The following is a 24,890-nucleotide window of genomic DNA, read 5'->3' on the forward strand; positions in this document are numbered from 1 at the left end:
AATGTTTAATATCTTTAATATAATATTTGCAGTTATTATTGACGGTTTCCGGGAATGTCCTGAATGAGCTGAATCTGTTGATGTTTGAATGGTTTGAATCGGCCCATGCATTCTGAAGATATGCTGAGCCAAAGAACGTACAGAATAATAATAATAATAACCAGTAATTCAGAGAAGGAACAAAGAAAAGTGTGACAAGGGTCAATGTGTGGGTCCTATAACTTGCTTGTATACCCAGTCGATCACTATCAATAGTAAAGAAACAATAAATATGAGCAGCAAAGAGAAAAATGCTGTGCTCAGATTACTGAGTTGAGCTCCCTTGCTGTGATGCAGGAAGACTTTTGATGTGCGTAAACATATCAAACACACTCAGACGAACCACCACAACATCTGAAAGACTTCAGAAGACAGGTCAGGAGCCAGAGACATTTTGGACTTCTCTCAAAAATGTTGTGGCCGCGGCATTCTTCTTCTATAAAAGGCAGGTAAGGTGAATCCAAAAGGAGGGACAGAAGCCAGGTTGTTGTAATACTTTACATGAGTTCTCTTTATGTAAATCTTAAAACAATATTATAAACCAACCCAAGGGAGGGAACCACAGAGCTAGTCACAAAGGCCAAGTCGTTGTCATAACTTTAGCAAAATATTCATATTCTGTTTAGGCTTGTGAAAATGTAATTTGTCAGTGGCTAAGAAACAAGATTGTGATCAGTAATATGTGGCCAATTCCCAGTGTTTGTAATAAGGTTAGTATAAATACCAACACTAGTATACGAGACTGGTGCATGAGTACTGTAGTGTTCCCTTGTGAATGAATAGTAATTTTCACAGTGCTGTTCACAAGCAGTGTGTCCCAAGAGAAACGTAGCCTAAAAACCTGGCTTACCCTCCTTTCTCACTGGCCTCAATTTCTTTGCTCCCACACACATGCATTCCCAAGGCTTTCCTTGTGAACAGCTACAAGGTCTGGAAGATCACGATAAACACAGCCACTAAACTGGATCAGCCAGAGCTACTACAACCCATATTTGCTTTAACCTTCTCGCCTTTCTTATCCTCAAGGATGTTCCTTATCTCATCAAGGATAAAGACTTCTCCACCTTTTCAAGAGTAAATTAACTGATCAGTCAATAAACTGTTTTGACATATCTCAAAGGCTGATTTAAAGTCATACTGTATCTACTTTATCCCCTTATTACTCATTAGTTAGGTAAGATAAAGCTAAATTAAAAGACCTGTTGTCAGTCTGTGCAGTCTTGTGAGTTAGCAAAGCTGAGACAATGTTTTGCAAATTAAAAATTGCAATACTCATATACATGACATTTCAAGCAATTAGCTGACATTTGTCCGAAGCGATGAGTGAGCCAGCAGCATTGGTTCACTGATTTCCTCATGATGAGAGTGAAATTAGCTGCAGCTTGAATTTAGTGAGGCCAATTCATTAGTGATGACTGTGGGTTCATTCTGGTGATCTTAGTCTGTGTAAATTGGGCACCCTGCACATTGTTGTTGTTAAAGGGGCATTATGACAATACAGTATCATTAAGAAAAACACTGCTATCCTATATATGATCAATAAATTAATATTGGAAATCTGTTTTGCTTAGAAGGAATTCTGGGAAGCCTTTGCAGTTCCCATTCAGAAAACAATATTTATTTCATTATGGTGCATTCAAGGGCACTGGCACAAATTCATTTTGATTCCAAATGGAGTGCACGGTAATGTAGCATCCATTCAGGAACAGAATGTTTTTCATGATGTGGGGGTTTTGCAGAACTGCTCAAACATGAATATCCATCTAAATAAGCACGCTTAATAGACACACACAACCTGCACAAACACATGCAAACAAATGTCAAAACCAATTGCACATCTACCGTAGGACTGAAGAACTGGAAATGGTAGCTGTGATGAATAATGCACAGGCCTTACAAATAGGTGAGGACTGATTTAAATGTATTACTTGTTGAATTTTTGTCCAAGAGGCTTATTTTCTTGTCACGAGGCGATACATCAGTGTACCGAGTTTCAGGTCTGTAGCACTTGCGGTGAATATTTTCACACTTTAGGGGGGGCTGTAGAGCCATGCTCAGGCCCTAATTACTCCCCCATAAGACCTCCCTCTGAGCACTAAATGCAGTATACCCACAACCACTTATGGCCAACTAGTCAAGTCTGTGTCATGGGGCAGACTGAGAAAGTGAAGAGAAAGGCTGCTAAATGGATGATAACAAATGGTAAAGAAAAATTCCCCATTATTATTTATTTTATAAAAATAATAGAAGGCTTGTACACTAGAATTAATGTGTGATAACTGTGTGATGGTGCAGGCTGTGGGCATCATGTGTAGAGAGAGGCTGCTAAATGGATCATAATAAAAGGCAATTAGAATAGAATAGAATAGAATAGAAAATACTTTATTCATCCCAAGCTGGGAAATTTCACTGTTGCAGCAGCAATAAACAGTCACTCAAGCATACCAAAAAATAAAAAAATTAAACAGTATAAACATCATTTACAGCAAGATAAAAAAATAAACATAGGTGCAGAACCATGTCTCCAATCGGATTGTGCAGTTTGGTGTGAAATGATATGATATACAAGAACAACAGTGTGCAATTTGAAAATCTTGTGCAAAACCTGTTCCTTACAGCAGTGAGTCTGTGTTATCTCTGGCACAGAGATGAGGTGTTTTACAGTCTTACGGCATGAGGCAGGAAAGATTTCTTGTAGCGTTCTGTGTGACAACGAAGCTGTCTGACTCTTTTGGAAAAGACGCTCCGTTGTCTGTCCGGTACAGGGAGGAGAGTGTGGTCAGGGTTATCCAGGTGCTCCTCTCCACCACTGCTTCAAATGTCTCTTGTCTGCAGCCAATGACAGAGCCAGCCTTCCTGATTAGTTTTTCAGTCTATGAATCATATTTATCTGACAGATTTCACTTTGTTCATGCTAACGATGTTTCTTCCACAGGTAAAAGGGCTAATCATGGTGTTCCACAGGGTTCTGTACTCTTCTGCCTCCCAGTGGTTGTACTGTGTATGACACCTTGATGTACGGAAGCCTCTGTTTACTGTGAAGTTGTGGATGTAAATACATGTTGTGTGTTTGACCATCAACAGACCAGACACCGACTGAATGAGGCCGAGATGTTCCGTTATGTTCAGATGTTGACTGTTACCATGATAACTAAATCTGAACATAGACATGTCCCAACATGTCTGTGACCCCCCCCCCCCTTCTAAAGACACCGGTTCACTTGCTCATTCGTTCACGTCTTATCAGGCACATTTTGTGGAGACTGAGTGAATAATGATCAGCTGACATGTTCTTTTATCAAAGGCCATGAGGAGGCTGGATCAGTGTGTTGGACCTCCTTCTTGAAAGAGGCGCCTGCAGAGCTGCGCCCTCTGTACTCCACGGGCTTCCGTAGTTCCCTCCGTCACGTGGAACCTTTGCAGGAAGTGACAGCAGCTGGACGTGCTGCAGTAAAAGGCCGCTCTCCAGTGTCCATACTGGAATTAAAGTGTTTTAGATTGTTCGCGTTTATATATGAATGTAACCGTGTTGCATGTACTTCATCACAAAATGTTTGTTTTGTGATTTTTGACGTCATCAACAGCGCGACGGTTCTCAATCAGGTCGTCAGCAGACCTCTTTATCGCGCCTTTTCTTCATTTCTCTGCGGTCAAAGAAGAGTAAGAGGACTCGGACAGTGAAGCTGTTGCTGCTACAAGTGCTCTGTAAGTTCACCACTTTGTTCACATGTTAGCTACAGTTGGACCAATCCATTATTCACGTTCTTACCCGAGTTTATCACGATGTATTTATGACTTATTGATTATGAAAAAGCTGAACTCAGCATGTTCTGACTGTTTGTATTGTCAGTAACAGAGGAGTCAGACTCTGCAGCAGCTGGAGGCGGTTACACTTCCTTTATTTTGTCCCTTTACTAACTGACAATAAAACCTGAAAAGAAATAGCGTGTAGTTCTGATCTTGCTGGGCTTCCGTAGTTCCCTCCCTCACAGGTAGCTTGTGCAGGGAGCTGATGGCAGCTAAATGTGGTACATTACTGTGAACTGAGGGTCAGAACTTCCCACACTGTTCCAGGTGCACCAGGTTAAAGTCTACATCATGACTCACTGAAATAATCTATTTATTCTGCTGTCTTCTGCAGGTGCTGGTTTAAGTACAGTTCTTCATCTGTGTCCCTGCTATCAAGAGCTGACATGAACCACAACAGTGTTTGTCTGGAGCGGGAAGCTTTCTGCTGCTCCATCTGTCTGGATCTACTGAAGGATCCGGTGACGATTCCCTGTGGACACAGCTACTGCATGAACTGTATTCAAAGCCACTGGAACAGAGAGGACGAGAGAAGAATCCACAGCTGCCCTCAGTGCAGGAAGACTTTCACACCGAGGCCTGTCCTGGTGAAAAACACCATGTTAGCACATTTAGTGGAGCAGCTGAAGAAGGCTGGACTCCAAGCTGCTCCCGCTGATCACTGTTATGCTGGACCTGAAGATGTGGCCTGTGATGTCTGCACTGGAAGAAAACTGAAAGCCTTCAAATCCTGCATGCAGTGTTTGGCTTCATACTGTAAGAAACACCTGCAGCTTCATTATGATGTGCCTCGACTGAAGAAACACAAGCTGGTGGAGCCCTCCAAGAACCTCCAGGACAACATCTGCTCTCGTCATGATGAGGTGATGAAGATGTTCTGCCGCACTGATCAGCATTCTGTCTGTTATCTCTGCTCTGTGGATGGACATAAAGGCCACGATACAGTCTCAGCTGCAGCAGAGAGGACTGAGAGGCAGAGAGAGCTCCAGGAGAGTCTCCAACAAATCCTGCAGAGAGTCCAGGACAGAGAGGGAGATGTGAAGCTGCTCCAACAGCAGGTGGAGGCCATCAGTCGCTCTGCTGATAAAACAGTGGAGAACAGTGAGAAAATCTTCACTGAGCTGATCCGTCTGATCCAGAAAAGAAGCTCTGATGTGAAGCAGCAGGTCAGATCCCAGCAGGAAGCTGAAGTGAGTCGAGTCGCAGAGCGTCAGGAGGAGCTGGAGCAGGAGATCACTGAGCTGAAGAGGAAAGCTGCTGAGCTGGAGCAACTCTCACAGACAGAGGACCACATCCACTTTCTACACAACTACCGCCCACTGTCAGCACTCAGTGAGTCCACACACTCATCCAGCATCAACATCCGTCCTCTGAGGTACTTTGAGGATGTGACAGCAGCTGTGTCAGAGCTCAGAGACAAACTACAGGACACTCTGAGACAGACATGGACAAACATCTCACTGAGTGAGGTGGATGTTTTACTGTCAGAGCTACAGACCAGAGCTGGATTCTTACAGTATTCATGTGAACTCACACTGGATCCAAACACAGCATACAGACATCTGGAACTATCAGAGGGGAACAGAAAAGTAACACTTGTGACACAACAACAGCCTTATTCTGATCATCCAGACAGATTCACTAAGCGGGCTCAGGTCCTGAGTAGAGAGAGTCTGACTGGACGTTGTTACTGGGAGGTGGAGTGGAATGGAGGAGTTTATGTAGCAGTTGCATACAAAAGTATCAGCAGAGCAGGGAGTGGGATTGAATGTGGATTTGGATACAATGACAAATCTTGGGCATTAGATTGTCACCAAAACAGGTACAGGTTTTATCACAACAGCATTGACACTGAGGTCTCAGGTCCTCCTTCCTCCAGAGTAGGAGTGTACCTGGATCACAGAGCAGGTATTCTGTCCTTCTATAGCATCTCTGAAACCATGACTCTCCTCCACAGAGTCCAGACCACATTCACTGAGCCGCTCTATGCTGGACTCTGGGTCAGCCTTTTCTCCTCAGGTGAGTTGTGCAGTGTGGAGTAGAACAGATCAATCGTAGAGGTCATGAGTTCAGGTGGAACTCTTCTCTTGATGCTTCAGAAATGTTGGAGGTTCAGATTCATCACAAGCTGGCTTCATAACTTGTATTTTCTCTGATGTTCACCACACTGTAAACACCATGTGTGAGTACATAGAAACATGTCTACATGAAATCCAACATGGAGGTCTGTCTGAGCTCTTACACATGGATATTTGAGTGTATTTTGAGCCTTAAACCTTCCTTTGATTGACACATGATCAGTTTATCAATGTGATTATTTGGTTTCTGTATGTATTGATTTTTCTGTAGATACAGAGGACGAGTTTGTTTTCATGATTCCAGATGTTTCAATCACAAAGAATCTAAAATTGTTTTTCATCACTGTGATAAAGGATGGTTTACATCATTATTCCATGTGTCAGTCTCACATTCATTGTTTTATCCATAAAGTTTTATTGAAAACTTTCCAAGACATAAAAAAACTGCACTGAGATCATCCAAAATAAGAAACAACAATAATAAACTACAGATCTACATTCGATATTACAGGACAAGAGACATTAAAACCAAACTAAACACATCTGTTTGTTATTTTTAATGAGCTTGAGAGACTTCACAAGTGATTTTGTTATAAAAAGAAGTTTCAGTGGAACTCTTCTGCCCCCTAGTGGTTGTACTGTGTATGACACCTTGCTGCACTGAAGCCTCTGTTTACTGTGAAGCTGTGGATGTAAATACATGTTGTGTGTTTAACCATCAACAGACCAGACACCGACTGAATGAGGCCGAGATGTTCCGTGTTGTTCAGATGTTGTCTGTTGCCACGGTGCCTAAGTCTAAACATAACCTGGTCTGGAGCAGGTTTTCTTCAATAAACCCCGTTTGTCTCTGACTCCCCCACTTTTAAAGTCACCGGTTCACTTGCTCATTCGTTCACGTCTTATCAGGCACATTTTGTGGAGACTGAGTGAATAATGATCAGCTGACATGTTCTTTTATCAAAGGCCATGAGGAGGCTGGATCAGTGTGTTGGACCTCCTTCTTGAAAGAGGCGCCTGCAGAGCTGCGCCCTCTGTACTCCACGGGCTTCCGTAGTTCCCTCCGTCACGTGGAACCTTTGCAGGAAGTGACAGCAGCTGGACGTGCTGCAGTAAAAGGCCGCTCTCCAGTGTCCATACTGGAATTAAAGTGTTTTAGATTGTTCGCGTTTATATATGAATGTAACCGTGTTGCATGTACTTCATCACAAAATGTTTGTTTTGTGATTTTTGACGTCATCAACAGCGCGACGGTTCTCAATCAGGTCGTCAGCAGACCTCTCTATCGCGCCTTTTCTTCATTTCTCTGCGGTCAAAGAAGAGTAAGAGGACTCGGACAGTGAAGCTGTTGCTGCTACAAGTGCTCTGTAAGTTCACCACTTTGTTCACATGTTAGCTACAGTTGGACCAATCCATTATTCACGTTCTTACCCGAGTTTATCACGATGTATTTATGACTTATTGATTATGAAAAAGCTGAACTCAGCATGTTCTGACTGTTTGTATTGTCAGTAACAGAGGAGTCAGCCTCCGCAGCAGCTGGAGGCGGTTACACTTTATTTTGTCCCTTTACTAACTGACAATGAAACATGAAAAGAAATAGCGTGTAGTTCTGATCTTGCTGGGCTTCCGTAGTTCCCTCCCTCACAGGTAGCTTGTGCAGGGAGCTGATGGCAGCTAAATGTGGTACATTACTGTGAACTGAGGGTCAGAACTTCCCACACTGTTCCAGGTGCACCAGGTTAAATTCTACATCATGACTCACTGAAATAATCGATTTATTCTGCTGTCTTCTGCAGGTGCTGGTTTAAGTACAGTTCTTCATCTGTGTCCCTGCTATCAAGAGCTGACATGAACCACAACAGTGTTTGTCTGGAGCGGGAAGCTTTCTGCTGCTCCATCTGTCTGGATCTACTGAAGGATCCGGTGACGATTCCCTGTGGACACAGCTACTGCATGAACTGTATTCAAAGCCACTGGAACAGAGAGGACGAGAGAAGAATCCACAGCTGCCCTCAGTGCAGGAAGACTTTCACACCGAGGCCTGTCCTGGTGAAAAACACCATGTTAGCACATTTAGTGGAGCAGCTGAAGAAGGCTGGACTCCAAGCTGCTCCCGCTGATCACTGCTATGCTGGACCTGAAGATGTGGCCTCTGATGTCTGCACTGGAAGAAAACTGAAAGCCTTCAAATCCTGCATGCAGTATTTGGCTTCATACTGTAAGAAACACCTGCAGCTTCATTATGATGTGCCTCGACTGAAGAAACACAAGCTGGTGGAGCCCTCCAAGAACCTCCAGGACAACATCTGCTCTCGTCATGATGAGGTGATGAAGATGTTCTGCCGCACTGATCAGCAGTCTGTCTGTTATCTCTGCTCTGTGGATGGACATAAAGGCCACGACATAGTCTCAGCTGCAGCAGAGAGGACTGAGAGGCAGAGAGAGCTCCAGGAGAGTCTCCAACAAATCCTGCAGAGAGTCCAGGACAGAGAGGGAGATGTGAAGCTGCTCCAACAGCAGGTGGAGGCCATCAGTCGCTCTGCTGATAAAACAGTGGAGAACAGTGAGAAAATCTTCAGCACTCAGTGAGTCCACACACTCATCCAGCATCAACATCCGTCCTCTGAGGTACTTTGAGGATGTGACAGCAGCTGTGTCAGAGCTCAGAGACAAACTACAGGACACTCTGAGACAGACGTGGACAAACATCTCACTGAGTGAGGTGGATGTTTTACTGTCAGAACCAGAGCCACAGACCAGAGCTGGATTCAATTCAATTCAATTCAGTTTTATTTATATAGCGCATATTACAATCAGACATTGTCTCAAAGCAGTTAGTTAACACAGATTATGAGACGATATTACCCAGTATGATCCAGACTAAGGAGAGTGGAGGAGAGGTCAGAGGGTGTTCAGAGGATCGTGTTTGTGCCCCCCGACAACGTAGAGCAAGAGAGACTTCACAGGATGTTTCGGTCCAAAAACAATGACCTCAGTCTTGTCCGAGTTTAATAGTAAAAAGTTGGAGGACATCCAGTCCCTTATGTCCTTTAGACACGCCTGTAGTCTGACTAGGGGCTCAGTTTCTTCAGGCTTCATGGATAAATACAGCTGGGTATCATCAGCATAACAATGAAAGTTTATGCCGTGCTTCTGGATGATGTTTCCTAGAGGGAGCATGTAGAGGGTGAACAGGATCGGTCCGAGCACAGAACCCTGTGGAACACCGTGGTTAACCCTTGTACCTGTGGAAGACACATCGTTAGTGTGAACAAAATGAAATCTGTCAGATAAATATGATTTAAACCAGCGCAGTGCTGTTCCTGTAATCCTGATCTCGTGTTCCAATCTGTGTAGCAGGATGCGATGGTCTACGGTGTCGAAGGCAGCACTGAGATCCAGTAGAACGAGTACAGAGACGAGACCCCGGTCCGATGCCATGAGGAGGTCATTGGTGACTTTAAGCAGTGCTGTTTCTGTGCTGTGATGGGCTCTGAAACCAGACTGGAAAGCATCAAACAGACTGTTACTACACAGGTGGTCGTTTAGCTGACTTACAACAGCTCTTTCGAGTAGTTTGGAGATAAAGGTGAGGTTGGAGATCGGTCTGTAGTTTCCTAGGACGTCCGGGTCCAGTGAAGGTTTTTTAAGTATCGGAATGATCACAGCAGTTTTAAAAGCCTGTGGTACATATCCTGTTCCCAGAGACAAGTTGATCTGTCCTAATATAGAGTCTCCGATCAGAGGAATAGCATCCTTGAGGAGCTGTGAAGGGATCGGATCCAGAAGACAGGTAGTAGGTTTAGACTTGCTGATGCTGGTGGTCAGCTCAGGGAGGCCGATGGGCGCGAAGCAGTCCAGAGTTAGATCAGGATCCGTTTCCAGAAGTGGCGGTGTATCCTCAGCGGTCACAGAGAGATTGTGGTTGATTTGTCCTCTAATAGTGGTGATTTTATCAGTGAAGAAGCTCATGAAGTCTTCACTACTAAGAGCTGCAGGAATGCGAGGCTCCACAGAGCTGTGGCTCTTTGTCAGCCTGGCCACGGCGTTAAAGAGAAAGCGCGGGTTGTTCTTGTTTTCTTCTATTAGTGATGAATAGTAGGCTGTCCTGGCTTTACGAAGGGCCTTCTTATACGTCAGCAGACTGTCTCTCCAGATCCTCCGAGAGTCATCTGATTTAGAGGACTGCCACATCCTCTCCATCCTACGTGTAATCCGTTTCAGTGATCGGATGTTTGAGTTGTACCACGGAGCTAGCCTCTTCTGGTTTGTAGTTTTCTTCTTCTTCAGTGGAGCAATCCTGTTTAAGACTGAGTGTAGTGTGTCTGCAGTGTTGTTGACAAAGCGGTCCAGCTCTGCAGGAGTAACATTTAAGTTGGTACCCCCATCAGTACTTGGGACTGTGGGGAGTACTGGTAGGATTGCTGTCCTAAACTGCTTTACGGCGTCTTCAGACAGACATCTGCTGTAGTAGACCTTTTCCTCAGGTGCTGGTAGGTCTGAAAGAGAGAAGTCAAAAGTTATTAATGAGTGATCTGAAAGAACAGGATTTTGAGACCACACTAGCAGGTTCTCAGCTTCCAGGCCGTAGGTGAGAACCAGGTCGAGGGTGTGACTGTGACAGTGTGTGGGTTCATTTACTAACTGAGAGAACCCAACTGAATCCAAGAGTGAGTTGAAGGCAATCTTCAGACTGTCGGAGTCGACGTCCATATGAATGTTAAAGTCACCCACTATAATGACTTTATCTGTGCTAAGCACTAAACTTGATAAGAAGTCTGAAAACTCCAGCAGGAACTCTGAATAAGCAGCAGCAGGTGGACGATACACTACGACGAGTAAGACAAATTCTGACTTCTTCCAGCTTCCGTGAGACAGTCTGAGAGTGAGACTCTCAAAAGAAGTATGAGTAGACTTAGGTTTAGGATTCATCTGAAGACTGGAGCGGTAGATTGCTGCCACTCCTCCTCCGCGACCTGTAACTCTAGGAACATGACAGTTAATATAACAGGACGGAGTTGATTCATTTAAAGCAACATATTCTTCATCCTGTAACCAAGTCTCAGTGAGACAAAGTATATCAGTGTGATGATCAACAATTAAATCATTAACTAAGAGCGACTTAGAGTGGAGGGATCGTATGTTAAACAATCCACACCTGAGTGTTCTGTTACCTTGTTCTATGTGTTTGTGTGTGTTAGTGTGTATTTTTATGAGGTTATTATGATTAATATACAGTGGGGAAAAAAAGTATTTAGTCAGCCACCAATTGTGCAAGTTCTCCCACTTAAAAAGATGAGAGAGGCCTGTAATTTTCATCATATGTATACCTGAACTATGAGAGACAAAATAAGAAAAGAAAATGTAGAAAATCACATTGTAGGATTTGAATTAATTTGTAAATTCCTCAGTAAAAGAAGTATTTGGTCACCTACAAACAAGCAAGATTTCTGGCTCTCACAGACCTGTAACTTTTTCTTTAAGAGGCTCCTCTGTCCTCCACTCGTTACCTGTATTAATGGCATCTGTTTGGAGTCGTTATCAGTATAAAAGACACCTGTCCACAACCTCAAACAGTCACACTCCAAACTCCACTATGGCCAAGACCAAAGAGCGGTCAAAGGACACCAGAAACAAAATTGTAGACCTGCACCAGGCTGGGAAGACTGAATCTGCAATAGGTAAGCAGCTTGGTGTGAAGAAATCAACTGTGGGAGCAATTATTAGAAAATGGAAGACATACAAGACCACTGATAATCTCCCTCGATCTGGGGCTCCACGCAAGATCTCACCCCGTGGGGTCAAAATGATCACCAGAACTGTGAGCAAAAATCCCAGAACCACACCGGGGGACCTAGTGAATGACCTCTGGAGAGCTGGGACCAAAGTAACAAAAGCTACCATCAGTAACACACTGCGCCGCCAGGGACTCAAATCCTGCAGTGCCAGACGTGTCCCCCTGCTTAAACCAGTACATATCCAGGCCCGTTTGAAGTTTGCTAGAGAGCATTTGGATGATCCAGAAGAGGATTGGGAGAATGTCATATGGTCAGATGAAACCAAAATAGAACTTTTTGGTAAAAACTCAACTTGTCGTGTTTGGAGGAGAAAGAATGCTGAGTTGCATCCGAAGAACACCATACCTACTGTGAAGCATGGGGGTGGAAACATCATGCTTTGGGGCTGTTTTTCTGCAAAGGGACCTGGACGACTGATCCGTGTAAATGAAAGAATGAATGGGGCCATGTATCGTGAGATTTTGAGTGAAAACCTCCTTCCATCAGCAAGGGCATTGAAGATGAAACGTGGCTGGGTCTTTCAACATGACAATGATCCCAAACACACCGCCCGGGCAACAAAGGAGTGGCTTCATAAGAAGCATTTCAAGGTCCTGGAGTGGCCTAGCCAGTCTCCAGATCTCAACCCCATAGAAAATCTTTGGAGGGAGTTGAAAGTCTGTTACCCAGCGTCAGCCCCAAAACATTACTGCTCTAGAGGAGATCTGCATGGAGGAATGGGCCAAAATACCAGCAAAAGTGTGTGAAAACCTTGTGAAGACTTACAGAAAACGTTTGACCTCTGTCATTGCCAACAAAGGGTATATAACAAAGTATTGAGATGACATTTTGTTATTGACCAAATACTTATTTTCCACCATAATTTGCAAATAAATTCTTTAAAAATCCTACAATGTGATTTTCTGGATTTTTGTTTCTCATTTTGTCTCTCATAGTTGAGGTATACCTGTGATGAAAATTACAGGGCTCTCTCATCTTTTTAAATAGGAGAACTTGCACAATTGGTGGCTGACTAAATGCTTTTTTTCCCCACTGTATCTTAACTTGTGTGCTTGATGAACTGTGGGAGGACGTGTGACCGTCACCACTTCAATAACATTATTAAGCTTAGTGTTTCTATGTGTATTTGTGTTTAATGTGTTTCTAACTGAGGGCGGCAGTCCTCCAGAAGCAGCAGAGAGGTGTGTAGGACAGCGACTCTGCCTCCTGGCCTCGACCCTGGGTTGTCAGGTTGGTCTAATAAACTTGGCTATGTTGCTAGAAATCAGAGCTGCACCACCCTGGGTGGGATGGATGCCGTCTCTCCTAATAAGGCCAGGTTTCCCCCAGAAAGTTTCCCAGTTATCTATAAAGGCCACGTTATTTTCTGGACACCACCATGACAGCCAGCGACGGAGCGAGGACATGCGGCTAAAGCTGGATCCATACTCCGCGAGACAAAGACATTTTCCCCCCCTGCAGACGTTACGCCCACAAAATGACGTCATTTTTTGTCTCTGACCGCCCGCTGATCCGCACTCCTGTGCACAGGGCCCGGGCCGAACTTTGTCTTTCAAGGCTGTGCGGCAACCATGCTGTGATTGGTCGGAATTTATTGTGGGCGTGATGAAAGTGGAGAAGCGCAAGAGCCTCTCCAGGTATATAGGTAGGTGTATAAACAGCACTGATTCAACAGATTTAGATAAGACCATACTGGTTTGCATGATGAGCAATAAAAGAAAGAAAGAAAGGCAAGTCAGGGTGATTTGTCACCAATAACTCCAGACATTCACACATACCAGATGGTGACTGTTATTACCATTCTATATAGTCCTACATACCCGGGCATAATAGGCTCGTTAACAATGTCTGTATATCTTTGCTATTGTTACTTTTAATGTCGCATCTTCACAGCTCATCACCGGACAGTTTGAAGTATCGCGGGCACGTTGGAACACAGTAGATGTGCAAATGTGGTCATAAAGGCACAAACACTGAATCTTTGCTATTGTTTGTCGCATTTTCACAACTCATCGCCGGACATCTCACGCTGTTGCAGGAACCCTCTCTGTGTAATGCCCTCTTGCCATGGCACAAGTCCTTGTGGTGTGTTAAAAACTCAGTAAAGTCTTTCCTTATAGTTTAGTGGGCGGGCCGTATGAGGAGTTCTGCACACACGCGTCTCGCGGAGTATGGTACCTCAGTGCGGAAAAGACCTTTTTTTTGTATCTCTTACCACCCGTGGAGTGCGTTCTCCGCTCTTTGTCTCGCGGAGTATGGATCCAGCTTAAACATGTCATCACTGGTCAGATTTGGGAGGGGACCAGAGAACGCTACGGAGTCCGACATGGTTTTAGCTAAATTACACACCGACTCAATATTAACTTTAGTGACCTCTGACTGGCGAAGCCGGGTGTCATTAACACCGACGTGAATTATAATCCTACTGTATTTATGCTTATCTCTCGCCAGCAGCTTCAGGCTACCCTCTATGTCACCCGCTCTGGCCCCCGGGATGCACTTAACTATAGCCGCTGGTGTCGGCTTTACATGCCGCAGAACAGAGTCGCCAATAACCAGGGTCGGCTTCTCAGCGGGTGTGTCGCCGAGTGGGGAAAAACGGTTCGATATGTCAAGCGGCTGGTGGTGAACCACGGGCCTTTGTTTCGGGCTACGCTTCCTTCGAACCGCCACCCAACCTCTCTGACTTCCCGGCTGCTCAGGGGCTGCCGGGGTGCGGATAACATCAGCTAAGGCAGGCTGGTCCGCACAGGCTAACTGCTGCTGGCTAGCTGCTGTGGCTACAGGTCTATTATCTAACATGCGGAGCCGACCCTCTAACTCGCTTAGCCTCGCCTCCAAGACTGTGAATAAGCTACACTTTGTGCACACCTCACGCTCACTAAAGGAGGCAGAGGAGCAGCTGAACATGTCACACACCGTGCAGTGAGCAGGAGAGGGAGATGCAGAGCGAGTGGAAGAAGCCATGCTAAGCGCTAATGCTAACCGCTAAGTTACGGTGAGCTTCGCTACAGTGGTAAACGAGAAGGGAACCCAGAAACTGGTGCACTTAAGTCTAACACTACGGTGCTTGTGTATTACCACAATAAAAGCAAACACAATATGTCTAATGCAGAAAGTCCGTAGCACCAACAGCGCACACCAAGTGAACAAACAGGACAGTGTCGAAACAGGAATTGACGCAATACGATTCTTACAGTATTCATGTGAACTCACACTGGATCCAAACACAGCATACATACAGCTGAAACTATCGGAGGGGAACAGAAAAGTAACATGTGTGACACGACCACAGCCTTATTTTGATCATCCAGACAGATTCACTGACAAGTTTCAGGTCCTGAGTAGAGAGAGTCTGACTGGACGTTGTTACTGGGAGGTGGAGTGTGGAAGAGAACGGTTAGTTTTTGTAGCAGTCACATACAAGAGTATCAACAGTGAAGGGAGCTATAAAGAATGTCTATTTGGACAAAATGACAAGTCTTGGGCTTTATATTGTTACCCAAGCGGGTACGGATTTTGTCACAACAACATCTACAAAGAGGTCCCAGTTTCTCGTTCCTCCAGAGTAGGAGTGTACCTTGATCACAGAGCAGGTATTCTGTCCTTCTACCGTGTCTCTGAAACCATGACTCTCCTCCACAGAGTCCAGACCACATTCACTGAGCCCCTCTATGCTGGAATTATGATTTATCATACTGGATCCTCATGTGAGTTGTTGAGAGTGAAGTAGAACAGATCAATCATAGAGGTCATGAGTGAATAAAGGATTGTTTCATCATTATTCCATGTGTCAGCCTCACAGTCATTGTTTTAGGGGCACTTCTGCCCCCTAGTGGTTGTACTGTGTATGACAACTTGCTGCACTGAAGCCTCTGTTTACTGTGAAGCTGTGGATGTAAATACATGTTGTGTGTTTGACCATCAACAGACCAGACACTGACTGAATGAGACCTTGTACCTGCAGTTGAAAGAACATCAATAGTATCAATATATAATGTAACATTAAGAGATTTTTTTACTTTTTTATTTTGTGTACAATGTTTTCAGTGAGGTCATCACTGACTTGTTAAGGATCCTTGAAGCTCCTCTGCTCCTCCAAGCAGCTTCATTAGTTCTTTGGTGGGGGTGGTGTTTTGGTGGGGAAACGTGATTTATATGGTGGAGGACCTCAGTGGGTGGCTCTGGGTCTAATGAAAATGACCTGGATGGCTGAGAATACTGTGATTTTATTAAAAGTTATTTTTGTTCGTTTCTTTGGGGACCTTTTTCATTTTCCATACGGACTAATGTACTTTAGTTTGTTTATGGATGGACCGTCATTACCTGCGCACTAAAACATAAGGAAGAGACGGATGACGCTGTGAAGTCTGTTGCTGTTTTGGAGGAGATACATTTGGCAGATGACCCTCGTTGAAAGGCTCTCTCACAGACTTCAATGTTAAATGGCTTTTGAATTTTTTTTAATATTTTGAAAACTAAACATATTTGAACAAATCCGAATACAAGTTTAATAGCCCTCGAAGAGCTGAACAGAGTGATGTTTGAACAGTTTCTGTAGCTCAAAGCATGTGGAACTAGTTACATGTCAAAGTTGAAGGTGGTTTTGAAGGCTCCTCTGTAGACTCCCATGTTAAAAACGACGCATAAATTGCTTAATATTTGAAAAACTATAATTTTTTTAAAAAACTTGTTGACCCAGAATGTCCTCTGTGAGATGAACATTTTGTGTAAATTATTAGTTTCATTGCTGCAGCAAGCTATCACTGTCTGTTATTATTACTGTTGCGTGCACCAGGCAGCTCTTACTGGTAAGAATGATTAAGGCTACATACTACATTTCATCCTGCCGTGCAGGAACATCATTGATTTATGATTAAGGCTTCTCTGGACTGTATAAACAGGATGTACGGTGTCTGCCTCTTACACTGGGCCCAGGTGCTTTCGCATCAATTTGGATGATATTGTCTGGTTGTTGACAAACAATGTTGTGGATTTACCCCTCAAAAGCATTCTGCAGTCCCCTCTGCCTGGCTCTTTCAGGTACTCCACTAGTTTTCCAAAAGTTGTCCATAAATACCTTTGGGATATCTGTGCTAGTGTTGCTGAGGAGGGCAGGGTTTTCTGTAAGGTCAACTGTGCTTTTGAGCTCGAAATTCACCTGAAGCAGAGCTACAAAAGAGGACACATGTTAAGGTGAAACACAGTATTTTGTATTCACATTTAAGAACAAACAGCGGTCTGTAAAGTTTTTTTTGTTTTTGGCGAAACGTTTATGGCAAATGGTTTCTGATGATGTCATTGACGGCTGTCGCCAACTGCTCATATGTGGCTGTTTTCACAAATGTGCTCTCAGTGCACAGCTGGTAGCCCTCTGTTGTAAAGGAAAAGGAAAGTGTGGTATCTTCATTGTTTGTCTTTTAAAAATAGAATTTTTAGCTTTAGTGAACCTCGGCTGATCCCTCTGGAGTAAGCAGAGGTGGATGTTTGCAGTTTTTCTTTCAAGGCCTGGGGACAATCCTACCGTTTCCAAAGGTTTGTTGTGACAATCTGTAAAATGTCGTCCTTATTACACTCTGATTTCTCCAGCAGATTTTGAGTAGTCTGCACCGCCTGCCTGTCCACCTTTCAGCATGTCTTTGAACTCAGCACTGACATACTGAGAACCTGAGATGACAACATCAGGAATAACATGCCTGAAAAACATGTCTTTTATAATGGCAACCATGACACTGATTCTAGTGGTGTCTCTCGGTTTGGGGACTTCAGGGAACTTTCAGCAGGTCTTGCTACATTGCAAACATACTCATGTATGTTCAGTGAGTTTGAATAGCCTGATAACCCTCCCTCTGCTCTGCTGCCAGGCAAAGGTAATAATCTCTTCACACACTTTGCAGGTTGAACATGAACTAACAAGAAATAACATTTCACATATGCCATTAGAACCACGGATATATTAAAAATATCAAACATTTCCCACCTTTAAATTGCCTTCTGGAAAATGCTACTCCTACAAATTTCAAGATAGAGAAACCATTCAAAGCTTAAAATACTTCAAATATCTTGGTCTTCAAAACTTGTATACAGAATTTGGAAATTCAGCTCCGTCTTCAAATGGCAGGTGATTAAAGATGAAGTGGTTTTTGAGGTCTCTTCTGAGTTTAACATTAGTGTGTATTGGGTGGAATGCTGGGAGCCAGAGTGGGCCGAATCTTCAGCAGAGTGGAGAGAGGCTGAGGAGATGCCTAAAAAAATCTCTAACCTGTGCTCAGGCCTGAACCTTCCATCTAACTGGGATCATTTTTATATCGGTTCGAAGGAACACTCGTTAGCTTTCTGACGGTGTGACTCTTAAAACTGAACACCAGACCGTTTTGCCCTGACAGCCAGCTGTTTGAGGAGAGTGCCGGTCAATCTTCCATTAAGACATAATGTAAAACCAAAACCCAGGAACCTTTTTGTGACGGTCCTATACTTCCTCATCTGTGTGTCCCTCCTTTGAACACTTCTGGTAGGTGCTAAACTCTAACCAATGCCACAAAATCTAATCTTTAAAAATAGGAACCTAGTAGAATGTCCTGTTGACTTGTGCCCTTATTGGTCAATGCATAAGGCACCTTGACCCTACATTTTTACTACATCAGAATCAGAATGTCAGGGTTCGTCTCAGGAGGAGGACACAGATGCAGCACACAGAGTGGTTAGCTTGCTAGGAGTCTTTATTCAAAGCCACACGGACAACAGAGCAAAGACCAGAACACAAAAACACACTTGAAGTGGTAACTCAGGCTAAAAGTCAAAAACTTAAACTAACTTAGCATGGTACATAACGTGGCAAGATAACAAAAGTAAAACAAGAAATCTAAATCAGACTAGAACCTAATCTGAGCTTAGTGCAAAATGAAACCAAAAAACAGGCAAAAGGCCCAACGAGATCATAACATGGCACGGCAAACATGAGATGAACAAGGCATTGCATTACACCTGGAGTCATGGCAGGGACAATCCCTCAGAAGAGCCGAGGACAGGAACAAACCCTCAACAGAGACAAGACGAACTAGCACCCGGTGCAAGGAAGACACAGACTAAATACATGGGACCAGGGAAGACAACGAGACACAGGTGGCACACATTAGGGCAGGTAATCACACAAGGAGGAAAACCACAGGAAGTAAAGCACAAGACAAAGCACAAGGACAGGACTATCAAAATAAAACAGGAAACACGAGACAAACACCCCAAGGACAAAGACTCAAGAGCTAAACAAAAACCCAGAGAAACTAAACACAAGCCTACAACTACCAGTATAACAACAATAAGTGAGCACAAGATAAAACAGTAACTCAAAACAAGGAAAACAAAACACAGGGTCATGACACAGAATCAGAATCGTGTTTAGTAAAAACAAAGTAAACAATGTAATCTAAAAATAAGGTAATACAATGACATATCAGACAGATCATACAGATCATACACTTAATGATTAAGTAATCCCAACAAATAATAGCTTATGTATTCTCTATTGTTTGGATGATAATGATGATGATGATGAACGAATGATAAACTGAAATGTGAATGTTACAGTCAAAGCTTACCATCTGCAGTGTTGCACCAACCACTGTACTTCCTGTTGGTGTAACTAATGTGGTTGTTTCTGTTAGTAACATGGCTTATTTTGTTTCTCAGTCACAGCACAATCACCTGTAGTGCTTGCATGTTTTAGATGATCAGAAGTTCAGTGATAGCAGTCATACTGTTGAAGATTAATGAAGGATTATTTGCACTCACTACTCACTTAAATATTATTAGTCTGTGTTTTGTACACTGGCTGTATATCTAAACAACAATGAAGTCTGGCTCTGTCTAAGTGTTAAGTCTTTTTAAAGGATCACAACTGGAGAGTGACTGAAGTTCAATGATGATCTATTCCACAAGAGAATGCAGCAGCACAATAAAGTGTAGTGGATGCATCATTTTCCAACATCCTCATCATTTATGAATGGATGTTATTATTTTAAGGGGTCTTCTAAGATCACTTTCTGTCCTTGTGTGCAGGTTAGTGTGTGTTCACTAACTGTTAGCAACATTTTCTAGTTTCTGTCATTAGTTTGTCAATCAATAGATAACAGCTCATTTCCTGTTTGTCTCCACCTTTTGTTGAAGAAGGACTGAAGAACAAATTGAACCACAGATATTGCCAGAGAAGACACCACCCCTGTGTCATTTGCAAACACATTATCAGTCACAAAAGTGAAACTATTGTTTCAAACCAGACGAACCCACTGCTGTGGAAGGACTCATAAGTTTGGATCCAGGTGAGTATTATCATGGAATTTACTGATTTTACACACACTGCCTCAATATTTGATGAATTTGTTCTGATGATAAAATTCAGACCACTCACACTGTTTTATGAATTAAAGTGCAATTGACTGCAGTCTGATTATGGTATATTTGAGTTTGTTTCTGTGTCTTCGGTGCCCTGTGTTTAACATGCACACAGAGGTGAAGCAGCTGATAGCTGACGTCTGTCTGTCTGACCTTATGTGGCAAAAATTAACCATGACCCAACACTGTGGACTGAAGTTTCCTGTTTTAACTTGGCCTGTATTTTACCATTACTATTAATAGTCCATCCCACTAGGGGTTAGATTGTTAATTCCTTTACCACAGTATCAGGTCATTAACAAATTTACAAACACAATGTTGATGAAGATTCTCAGTCATTCAGGTCGTTTTTATTCAGAAGGTTGAAGACAGGCATGTGGACTTGTAGAGTTTCCTTGAAGACATTTTGAGGACGATATATATAGATATCATTACAATATATCACTGTTTCATCTTGCTGTCATGTTTGCTCTGTACTGTATCATGTTTGTATCATGTTTGCTCCTCTCTCTCTCTCTCTCTCTCTCTCTTTCTCCTTCATCCTCTCTCTCTCTCTCTCTCTCTCTCTCTCTCCCTCATCCTCTCTGACTAGCAGCAGGACTGGTTCCCCCTTAAGTTGACGGGTCCTGCTCAAGGTTTCTTCCTCTTAAAGGGAGTTTTTCCTTGCCACAGTGCTCTTAGGGGGGTTCCTGTGAAGCGCTTTGAGACAATGTCTGATTGTAATATGCGCTATATAAATAAAACTGAATTGAATTGAAATTGAATTTCGCTGGTCCACCAAGCAGCTTCATCCGTTCTACAATGTATCAGGCAGGACACTACGGACGACTGTCTGCTATGTCATGAAAGGAAATGATTATGTTTACCTCTGTTTTACTGCAGATATTAGTTCTCATCATGGAGGCTGAAACTGATGCTGAAATTAGACAAATACTGCAGAACAGTGATCAAAGCCTGGCTGCTGCAGAGATCAATGAAGTTTTGGAAAGGCAGAACAACATTTCACTCAACATCGCCATCACTGGAGAGACTGGCTCTAGTAAATTTCACCTTTATTAATGCCTTTAGAGGTCTAAATGATGAAGATGATGGAGCTGCACTCACTGGTTGTAAGGAAACTACCAAAGAGGTTACAGCATACCCCCATCCAAACTATCCTAATGTGACCTTCTGGGATCTCCCTGGTATCGGCACCACCAACTTTCCAGCTAAAAAATACAAAAAGAAAGTTGGACTGGAGAAGTTTGACTTCTTCATCATAATTTCAGCTAACCGCTTCACAGAAAATGATGTCAAACTCGCTCAGGAGATCAAGAAGATGAAGAAAAACTATTCACACTCACACGCACACCTACAGGCAATTTAGAGTGACCAATTGACCTAACATTCTAAAAACGTGCTTGTTAGAATAGAATATTCTAAGAAGCGCAACTTTAGAATTGGTCACTCTAAAGAATGAGGGAGGAAGCTGGAGAAAACCCATGCATACTTTGTCCGCTCAAAGATCGACAGTGATTTAGATAATGAAAAGAAATTCAGGACCAACTTCAACAGAGAGAAGACTCTGACAGACATCAAGGAGGACTGCATTAAAGGTGAGCTTTTTAAGCTTAATGTTATCCATGTGTGCGGTTTTTTGAATTAGCTTAGCTATTCCTGCTGCGTGTTGTGTGCACTGAGGGTGTCTTTTCTCCATGTTGTCCAGGGGGACACTGATGTACATCAGTATTACTCTCTCTCCCCCTTTTCTCTGGAACAGGATGCCATTGATGCAGGCATCCGTTCCAGAGACATCCAAATAGAAAGGTAAAGTGTAGTCAGGGGTGGCTAGTTCTGCTGCAGTGGCCAAAGATTGTTTAAGAGCAATGAATGCTTGTTCAGCTGCCTGCGTCCAATTTAGGCGAGCTGACACATTACGCATGCCATGTTCTTTGACAAGGTCTCTGAGAGGTTGTGTGAGGCCAGTGTAGTTAGCAACAAAGTTTCTACTGTAGCCAGTGAGACCGAGAAATGAGAGCATGTCCTTCACTTTATCAGGACGCGGATGATGCAAAATGGTTGTGTGAAGGCGATATGCTGACTCCCTTTTGTGAAACAATGCGTCCTAAGAAAGCAACTTGTTTCCTGACTAATTGGAGTTTAGATTTGCTGACCTTAAAACCAGCTGTGGCCAGATGTTGCAAAACAGCCTGCGTGGCATCCAGGCAGATTGCTGCCGTTGGAGCTGCGATAAGAAGGTCATCAACGTACTGAATGAGTGTAGTGTTTTCTGGGAGGGTGCAGTGACTGAGTATCTGTTTCAAAACCTGATTAAAAATACCGGGGGAGAGCGCAAAACCTTGAGGTAGCCTGGTGTAGCGATACTGCGTTCCCTGATATGTGAATGAGAAAATGTCTCTGCATTCAGGTACCAGAGGGAGACAAAAGAAAGCATTAGCTAAATCTATGCAGGTGAACCAGCTCTGTGAAGGATCCAGTTGGGCCAATGCCACGTATGGATTCGGAACTGGTACCATGGGGGTTGACAGTGCAGCGTTAATGTCCCTCAGATCATGTGCCATGCGATATTTACCTGTCCCTTTCTTTTCTACAGGTAGGATGGGAGTGTTCTAATCTGAGTGAGAGAGTTCCAGCACGCCATTTTCAAAGAGTCCATGAATAGTATCTGCAATGCCAGCTCCGGCTGCTGGCTTGTGGGGATACTGTGGTATCCATAAAGGGCCTGGTGTGTTAATCTGAAACGTCACAGGTTCACAGTCCACCAGACCCACATCAGTGGGTCCGTCTGCCCATAAATGTGGTGGCAAGCTGTCAATCACAGCCTGTGCCAGAGGATGATCAGTTTTCTCTCTACCATGATGTCTAGCAAGCAGTTCATGTGCCAGAGTGACAGTGTTCATAGTTGAAACAGTTATTTTGTATGCTTTAGCAGATGGAGAATACATGATTTGAGGTAAAGGTGTGGGTTGCCAGTCTGATTGCCCCATGGCACGTTTAACCATGCCACCCAGTTCTTTGGCCTGGTGGTTTGGATGTACAGCTAATGAGACGTGGGGATGCCCTTCGTCACTCATCATGTACCAAGACATTTGTTCTGGAGTGAGGTCCACACCGGCTGCCACGCCCTCAGGTGCCACAAAAATGTCTCGGACTGTAATAGACCAGTCCTGTCCCTCTAGGGAGTGCGCAAACTTCTCATGGTACCAATCAGTTTGCTGCCTGTCATAAAACAGAGTCACATGAGGGGGGTCAGGGGGAGAAACATATGGTTCGACCTGGGCTATCCAGGGCTTCCACTGCAGGTAGGCAGAGAGGATTCCTGGGTTCTGGGGAGTTTCAGGATGTAACATGCCCCAGTAGATGTCAGCACATGGGTCAGTCACAGGTCTCATCAGATATTGTCCGCCTGTGTCTGCAACATTACAGTGGAACATGGTGCCGTCCGGCAGTGTCACTGTCAGCCCGTCTGGGCCGCACAAAATAGATGCTCCAAACTTAATCAGCAAGTCTCTCCCCAGTATATTCAGAGGCAGAAGAGGTGAGTGTACAAAACAGTGTGAAACAGTCTGATGTCCCAGCTGAGCAGTCATGGGAGTGGTTATAGGCAGAGTCTGTTTATCCCCAGAGAAGCCCATCACAGTGATAGAATTGCTGGACAGTTCCATAGAAGATGAGTGAAACAATGTAGAACAGGTGGCGCCAGTATCCACCAGAAAAGGCAGTGTCTCATCCTCTACTTGCATAGATAACATCGGATCTGCCGTAACGAGGTAATCTGAGCTGCTCTGTGGGGCGTGTCATTGTTGTGAGAAGTCACAATCCCACTGTTCCCAGCCGGAAACAGGAAACTGTCCAGTGAATGGAGGTCCTGGGGGGCGGGAGGAAGCCCTCCGTGGACCAGACACTGCACGTCCTCGGGCATACGGTCCCTGTCTGTGTGGACAGTCTTTGGCCCAGTGTCCCAACTCCTCACAGTAATAGCAGCGGTCACGACCTGGGTCTCCCCTCGGCTGTCCCCTAAGTGTTCCACCCCTTCCGCGCCTGCCTCTCCATCTGCCCCTCCCTGATCCGTACCCCCTGTAGGACCCCGTAGGCTGCTGATAATCAGGAGAATAAGGTGGTGGAGGCACCCAAGGTGTGCCAGGAGGTGCGTCAGAGCTTTCAGTGACAACCATGACTTTATTATTTTTATCTTTCTTTTTGTCATTGGCCTTCTGTCTGGCCTCAGTCAATTGCATTTTCAATAATTGTGTTTGCAAATCCTGGACATCCTTACTGTCAGCTTGTGCTGCCTCTTGGGCACGAGCCAAATGATGCACTAGATGTCTCTCCCACACACTGGAATCACACCCTGCCATGTCTGGGTTATTATCCATGGCAGTTTTTACGGTCTCAGGAACCCCGTTTAGGACGGCGGTCCTGTATCACACCCTCTGAATGCCTGGGTTACCAGGGTGGCACCCGGTGTGTTTGATCCATGTGTCTTTGCTTTGATTAAGATATTCTCTTGGACTCTGTTTGGGGTCCCATTTCAAAGTGGGAACGGCGGCTCCAGCAGGCAGAGGATATTTATTTCTTAGTGCTCTGCCTATTTCAGTGCTGACCTGAGTGAAAGGTGTGTCATCTCTCTGTCTAGTAGTGGCGGCGTCCTCCTCTATGTCCCTCACTTCTGAAGCTGTAAGACACCTAGAAATAACGGCCCGAAAATCACCTAGAGCGAGTCTGTGGCCTGCTGTCAGACTGTCAAGTTGACTCAGCCACATTGCTCCACCTTCGG

The 24,890-nt window shown here is 44.1% G+C and overlaps 2 protein-coding genes across 3 annotated transcripts; both read left to right on the plus strand.

Annotated features, from left to right (window-relative positions):
- The first annotated feature begins 3,469 nt into the window (after window positions 1–3,469).
- Window positions 3,470–15,509, plus strand: LOC114428074 (tripartite motif-containing protein 16-like). 2 transcript variants are annotated; one of them, XM_028396401.1, is made up of 3 exons: window positions 3,470–3,744; window positions 4,181–5,370; window positions 14,932–15,509. In XM_028396401.1, exons 2-3 carry the CDS (start codon window positions 4,233–4,235, stop codon window positions 15,456–15,458), a joined length of 1,665 nt encoding a protein of 554 aa, XP_028252202.1. In that variant the 5' UTR covers window positions 3,470–3,744; window positions 4,181–4,232; the 3' UTR covers window positions 15,459–15,509. The 2 variants fall into 2 exon arrangements, with proteins under 2 accessions (XP_028252202.1, XP_028252203.1); XM_028396402.1 differs by lacking the exon at window positions 14,932–15,509 and having other exon boundaries at window positions 4,181–6,125.
- Window positions 7,017–8,516, plus strand: LOC114427132 (E3 ubiquitin/ISG15 ligase TRIM25-like). Its single transcript, XM_028394942.1, has 2 exons — window positions 7,017–7,291; window positions 7,724–8,516. Exon 2 carries the CDS (start codon window positions 7,776–7,778, stop codon window positions 8,514–8,516), a length of 741 nt encoding a protein of 246 aa, XP_028250743.1. The 5' UTR covers window positions 7,017–7,291; window positions 7,724–7,775.
- Window positions 15,510–24,890: the final 9,381 nt, after the last annotated feature.

Source organism: Parambassis ranga, chromosome 22 (assembly GCF_900634625.1).
Source record: "Parambassis ranga chromosome 22, fParRan2.1, whole genome shotgun sequence".
Classification (NCBI taxonomy): Eukaryota; Metazoa; Chordata; class Actinopteri; family Ambassidae; genus Parambassis; species Parambassis ranga.

What these genes read in the sequence shown, in the direction of transcription:
- LOC114428074 (XM_028396401.1), top strand. Translation starts at nt 4,233, where the DNA reads ATGAACCACAACAGTGTTTGTCTGGAGCGGGAAGCTTTCTGCTGCTCC. An exon ending in TGGATTCTTACAGTATTCAT is followed by an intron (nt 5,371 to 14,931) that starts GTGAACTCACAC and finishes TACAGTATTCAT; the next exon opens with GTGAACTCACACTGGATCCA.
- LOC114427132 (XM_028394942.1), top strand. Translation starts at nt 7,776, where the DNA reads ATGAACCACAACAGTGTTTGTCTGGAGCGGGAAGCTTTCTGCTGCTCC.